The 6,969-nt window shown below is 36.1% G+C and overlaps 1 protein-coding gene across 3 annotated transcripts in view; it reads left to right on the top strand.

The window, feature by feature from the left end:
* FNIP1 (folliculin interacting protein 1) overlaps nt 1–6,969 on the top strand; it is an 88,552-nt gene that overhangs the window by 67,514 nt on the left and 14,069 nt on the right. For all 3 annotated transcript variants that reach the window (XM_014539099.1, XM_014539098.1, XM_014539100.1), the window contains 2 exons: nt 3,519–4,932; nt 5,594–5,762. In XM_014539099.1, coding sequence (XP_014394585.1) covers nt 3,519–4,932; nt 5,594–5,762 — 1,583 coding nt within the window. The remainder of the gene's footprint in view (nt 1–3,518; nt 4,933–5,593; nt 5,763–6,969) is intronic.

Here is a 6,969-nt window from a genome sequence, read left to right as displayed (position 1 = left end):
ATCGGAACAAGTGGTAATCTGAAGGAGCAAAGTCTGGTGAATACGGCGGGTGGGTTAATACTTCCCAGGCAAGATCTTTTAATGTGACTTTAACTGGTTTTGAAGTGTGTGATGATGCGTCATCACGAAGCAAAATTACTTTGCTGTGTCTTCCGGCCCGTTCTGGTAGTTTCACGATCAAAATGTAGTTCAGATTGATTATTTGTTGTCGGTAGCGATCAGTATTAATAGTTTCACCTGGTTTTAGAAGCTCATAATACACCACACCTTCCTGATCCAACCAAATGCAGAGCATTGTCTTCTTTCTGAAGCGATTTGGCCTTGCAGACGATGTTGATGGTTGACCTGGATCAACCCATGATTTTGTGCATTTGGGATTCTCAAAATAAATCCACTTTTCATCGTCAGTCACAATTCGATGCAAAAAAGACTTTCTTTCGTGCTGTTGAAGCAACATTTTACTGACGACTTTTCGGTTTTCCCTTTGTCTTTCCTTCAGTTGATGTGGCACCCATTTTCCTTCCTTTAAAATCTTTCCCAATGCTTGCAAACAATGGGAAATTGTTTGCTGAGCAACGTTTAATCTTTCTGCAAGTTGTTTTTGAGTTTGACATGCATCTTCATCCAATAATGCTTGTAATTGTTGGTCTTCAAACTTTTTCGGTTGATCTGGACGTTCTTTGTCTTTCACATAGAAATCATCACTTTTAAAGCTTTTAAACCAGCATTCACAAGTATTTTGAGATGGAACATGTTCACCATAAGCTTCTCGAAGTATACAATAACTTTTTCTTCAAAATAATGAATTAATCTTTCCGTAAATGCTCTTTTTTGGGCACGAAATTTGACATTTTTAAGCGTAAAAATATCTATGATGTTAACACCTTCAGCAAATTTGATATATGAAGTTTTGAGCTTGCTGTCAATACAGCAAAATAGCATACATATTAAATCGCATATATATCAATATACATGTAACTCCATCTATTGAAAAAAATCCACATTATTAACTGGTACACCTAGTAAATCCAGTTAACTGAAAAGCAGAGGTTTGTATTGTTCCACTTTTGTTTGTTGAGTAATTTTGGAGAATGTTTCCCTTCGTGCTAGGCCTCAGGGAATAAATGGTTAATAGAGGAGAGAGGGGGTAGTTGATGAGTAGACAGTCATTAGGAAGGCAGTGTAGTATGGTGCTTAAAAAGCACAGGCTGTGGAATCAGGCAGGCCACATTTGGATCACAGTTCCTTTATTTGCAAAGTGGGGATAATTAATAGGTAGTACATACTTCATAAAGTTGTGAAAGTGCTTAGGACAGTGACTGTTAAATGTAGCTACCCTTACTCTATTGCTGTTAGGTAATCGGGGAGGAATATGATGAGAACATGTTGGTGACCTCATAGAAACTTCCTTTAGGTTGTGTTGGTGAATTAACTTGCCAGGCAGATTGTCATATGGCTTATTAATTCATGTAACCAACCTCCCTTCTTTCCCTTTCTCCTTCCTTGCTTCCTTCCTCCTACCCTCTCTCTTCCCTCCTTTTCTTCCTTCCTCTTCTCCTTTTTTCTACTGAATTACAGAGTAATTAATATATAGCAAACACATATGTAAAGTATATAATTTTGTAAGTTTTGATGTATATGTCAAAATATATGTCTCTGAAACCATCACTAAAATCAAGATGGAGAACATATCCATCACTTCCAAAATTATCTCATGCCCTTCCTCCTGTTTTTCACCACTCTTCCTGTTCACTGTCCCATATACCCAAGTAGCCACTGTTCTTCTTTCTGTCACTATAGATTAGTTTATATTTGCAAGAGTTTTAAAGAAATAGAATCATAGTAGTATATGCTTTTGTTTAATTATTTTGAGATTCACCTATCTTTTATTTATTAATAGTTCATTCTTTTTTAATGCTGAGTAGTTTTCTGTTGTATGGTTAATAACTCCTTTTTTCAAATCACATGATTCAGTAGTATTTTTGGGGGGGACATTTCAAACCTATTTTCACTTCTATAGTTATATATTGAGTACATGATATATCTAAGGCTCTGTGCAAAGAGCAAAGAACATTGGAGGGTATAAAATTATATCTGGTCTTACCCTCAAGAAGTTGACAGTATTATTCTATAGGTAATGAATATGTGAGCAATAATGATAATTCAAAAAGCAACTATAAGAGAAATAAAAAATTCAGTGGGAGTTCAATTGGGGAAACTTTTGCCCAAGGGAAGATGATTGGGTTGGTAGCTTTGGACTGATAAAAATACAGAAGGAAAGGAACAAAAACAACATGAGTAAAGGGGTCTAGGTGTTGAAAGTTCTGAGCATATTCAGTTTAAGTAGTCTACTTTAAATGGGACTTTGGGTGCATAAGAAGGTAACCTGTAGAAGTAAAGTGGAAATAGTCATGAAAGACTCAGTTGCCATGCCAAAGTAGTTCAATTTATTTAGTAATTAGTGGAGCCTTGGGAATAGCTTTGAATAGTGGCATGATGGTATTAGGGCCAGTGTCTTAGCTTAAAAAAGAAAATTTAGCATAATACTGTTTGTAGCATACCTTTATTTGAGACTTAATATGTGTTCGTTCCTTTAAAAAGTGTGAAGCTTTTATAAAATTTAAATAGAGGTTTTAAGTATTTATACTAACAACTTGCAAAATTCAATTATATTTAAATTAATGACTTTGTATTGTCCATTTTAAAGTGTTTAAACCTTTTTTTGGTTTAAGTTGAGGTATAGCATAAATATAGAATGACATTGGTAACTCTTAGTTACTCCTGCCCCCTTTTATAATGTAGTTATTGTTTATGTCTAGTATGGATACAAAAGTGAAAATGAACCACATGGCTAAATGTGTTTCCCTTTGTTTTCCTCTTAGGATAGGTCTCACTCTTCCTGCCTTTTCTGGTCTGTCCTAAGGCCCCCAACCCTTGAGAGAATGGAAAGGAAAATGAGCTTTTAAAACCATGGGTGCTATAGGGTTCTGATTAGGGTAGCAAAAATTAATGTTTGGTGTTATGATTTAAATCAAGGAAGATGAAGTGTATGATGTGACCACTCTAGCTCTGTCCATTCCACCACCACTCCCTTCCTCTCCTTGTCCCCCAGAAGGTATTGTGCTTCCCTTCTCTGCATTGGATGCAGCTACAGAATATTTTTGTACATAGTATTTTAGGCAGTACTTCTCCACCTAGATGGAGGGCTTTGCTTCTCTACTTGGGGCCTGACACAAAATATTCTTATTAAATCCAACTTTTACAACTGACTTCTTGCTTGAGGTTTCAAAACCATAGCAACTTCTTAAGGAGGAAGATGGAAAACCCCTGCATTCATCTTTCTCTTTGATTTAGACCACTCATCTTATCCTATTCTTTTGAATAGTTACTCACCTATTAAAGAACTCAGAATAAAACCCGAACCCTCATACAATAAGAGTAGGTTTCCATTCATTGAAAATAGCTTGCTTAGCTGCATGAGTAAAGGATGTGTCCATTAACTTATTTTTCCATTGCAGGGGACTTGTATGGTGCTATTGGCTCTCCTGTAAGGTTAGCAAGAACTGTGGTAGTTGGCAAACGACAAGACATGGTCCAGAGGCTGCTTTACTTTCTTACTTATTTTATAAGATGCTCTGAACTTCAAGAAACCCATCTTTTAGAAAATGGAGAAGATGAAGCCATTGTTATGCCAGGCACAGTAATTACAACCACGTTAGAGAAAGGTGAAATAGAAGAATCTGAATATGTGCTTATCACAATGCATAGAAACAAAAGCAGTTTGCTCTTTAAAGAGTCAGAAGAAACAAGGACTCCTAATTGTAACTGTAAATATTGTAGTCATCCACTCTTTGGGCAAAATTCAGAGAATGCTTTGAGAAAAGAGAGGGAAGATATTCAAAACACCCCTAAGGAGTTGCTAGGAATTGCAGATGAATGTGGAATGATTTCTTCTGACTGCCAAGAAGAAAATGCTGTTGATGTTGAACAGTGCAGAGATCAATTAAGAGCTTGCCTTGACACCAAGTTAGAGACAATTGTTTGCACAGCATCTGCTCCAGTTGACAAATGTGCATTGTTGAAATCAGGCTTAGAACCAGCAGAAGAAACATGGCAGAGTGAGGAATTGCTGGATTCTGGTAATCACACAGGCAAGGTGCTGAGATCCACAGGAATGGTTGTGGAAAAAAAACCTCCAGATAAGCTTGTGACTGCTGCATTTTCTTGTGAGGCAACCCAGACAAAGGTTACTTTCTTGATTGGGGATTCTATGTCACCTGACTCAGATACTGAACTCAGGAGTCAGGCTGTGGTGGATCAGATCACCAGGCATCACACCAAACCACTGAAGGAAGAAAGAGAGGCTATTGATCTCCATCAAGAAACTAAACAAACAACTAAGGACCAATCTAGAGAGTCTGATATACCAATGGTTTCTGGAGAGCCCTGTGAACTTCCCTGTTGGAATCATTCAGACCCAGAAAGCATGAGCTTATTTGATGAATATTTTAATGATGATTCCATTGAAACCAGAACTATTGATGATATCCCAGTTAAAACAAGTACAGACAGTAAAGAACACTGCTGCATGCTAGAGTTTTCAAAAAGATTATGTACAAAAAATAGCAAACAGAACAATGAACTTTGTAAATGTGTAGAAGCAGTTCATCAAGATTCATGTAAAACCTGCTACCCTCAGCAGGATCAAAGAGGTACACTCTCCCTTCTTGTCCCCCATGGGGATAAAGAGAGTTCAGAGAAAAAAAATGCTGTAGGAACTGAATGGGACATTCCAAGAAATGAAAGTTCAGATAGTGCCCTTGGGGATAGTGAAAGTGAAGATACAGGTCATGATATGACTAGACAAGTAAGCAGTTATTATGGAGGAGAGCAAGAAGATTGGGCAGAAGAAGAGGAAATACCTTTTCCTGGGTAAGTAGGAAGTTTCAATCTATAATAGGCCTTATGTAGATATGTACCATTCTTTTATTTAGTTTGTCTCTGAAAGTTGGTAGCAGCTAATATGAAAGACAGATCATTGTCCTGGACGATTCAGTTATCATGTCCTATTACTCATAGGAAAGATTAAAGGCTAAGTCCTATAGGCACTCCAGGAAGGCTTTGTGGAGGCAGTAGAGAAAAGTAATGTTGGTGTGTAGGAGACTTCTTACTTCTTAGGAATTTTCAAGCCATTTAGGAGTGAATAATCATGCTCCAAAAGGGAACCTATGCTGAGTTTGGCAACTAGGGAGAGAGAATCACTGAGAAGGTAATAAATGGCTGTTACAAATAAATTTGGCCAACACTAAGAGGAAAACAGGAAATGTATATAATATTCTGGGTTAAATGTACAAGGAGAAGATTCATACTTGAGAAAAGTTAGAAACCAAACTTTGGATTTATGAGGTATTTAACTACTTTGTTTTAGATGATGGTTTTCATAATCTGATTGTATTAAGAATCTGTTATACAAGGGACAGCATTCCTAAAGTCTGTTATGAAATATTTATGCTTACCTCGTTAGAAAGTTGTTCATTAGACCCTCTTCTCTGGATAGGAGTATTTTGTGGATCTGACTGGACCTTTTTTCTAGGTCAAAGTTAATTGAAGTGAGTGCTGTTCAGCCCAACATCGCCAATTTTGGGAGGTCCTTGTTAGGTGGCTACTGTTCGTCTTATGTGCCTGACTTTGTTCTTCAAGGAATTAGTAGTGATGAGAGGCTCCGTCAGTGTCTGCTGTCAGATTTGTCCCATGCTGTGCAGGTGAGTGACCATCACTGCTGTTGAATTTATTTAGAATTAACTCTTAACCAGTGGATCCCAGAATTGCCTTATATTTTTGTTACACTTCACTGTGTAATACAATCATTGTTCTCTGAATCAGTCACTTTCTCTAATAACTGTTTGTTTGTATCTGACACCATGAAAGTGAGTAGAGAGTTCCAATATCCAATTATCACTAGATTATATCAATAAAATCGCAAATGCTTAAATGTGAATAGAATTATTTTCTTTTATTTTCATTTTATTCTTTGCTAGATTATAGAGGTACAGTTGATTTATGTATATTCATCCTGAACTTTTATATTAGTTTCTGTAGTTTCTTTGTAGATTCTTTAGGATTTTTCTACATACAAGCTCATGTCATCAATAAATAGACAGTTTGACATCTTTTTTAGTCTAGAACCTCCATACAATGTTGCCAGAAGTGCTGAGGGCGGACATCCTTGTCTTGCTCCTATCTTAGAGAGAAAACATTGAGTCTTTTATTAATAAGTATGATGTTAGCTATAGGGTTCTTACAGATGCCTTTCATCAGGTGGAGAAAATTTCCTTCTCTTCCTAATTTTTTGAGTTTTTTTGTCCCTCTCTCCCTTTAAATCATGAATGGGTGTGGGATTTTGTCAAATACTTTTTTGGTGTCTATTGAAACGAACATGTGATTTTTTGTTTCTTCTTTAAACTTAATCAGGATTACTACATAGATTGATTTTTAGATAAAAAACCAATCCTTTGTATTTCTAGGGGGGCATTCCACTTGGTCATGATATATGTAGTACTTTTTATGTGTTGACTGGTTTTGATTTATTAATATTTTATTGTGAATTTTGGAGTCTGTATTCATAAGGGATATTCGTCCATAGCTTTCTTGTGATGTTTTTCTCTAGCTTTAAAAATAGAATGATACTAGCCTTATAGAGTGAGTAGGGGGGAAGTGTCCCCTTCTCTTTCTCTGAAGATTCTCTGGAAGGTTGTTGTTGCTTTTATTTGTTTGTTTCCTCTAAGCGTTTGATAGAATTTATCAGTAAAACCATCTGGGTCTAGAAGCCACTTTTTCTTTTCAAATATAGGTGTTTAAAGCTAGAAAAAATTTTAATGAGAATATGCTTTATTTATTTATTTATTTTTCTTTCTTTTTTTTAAAATTAAATCTTTATTGTTCAGATTATTACAGTTGTTCCTCTTTTTT

The sequence above is a fragment of the Myotis brandtii genome, unplaced genomic scaffold (assembly GCF_000412655.1).
Source record: "Myotis brandtii unplaced genomic scaffold, ASM41265v1 scaffold208, whole genome shotgun sequence".
NCBI lineage: Eukaryota > Metazoa > Chordata > Mammalia > Chiroptera > Vespertilionidae > Myotis > Myotis brandtii.
The sequence above is the reverse complement of the archived record's forward strand: the minus strand, read 5'-3'. Positions and strand labels throughout refer to the sequence as shown.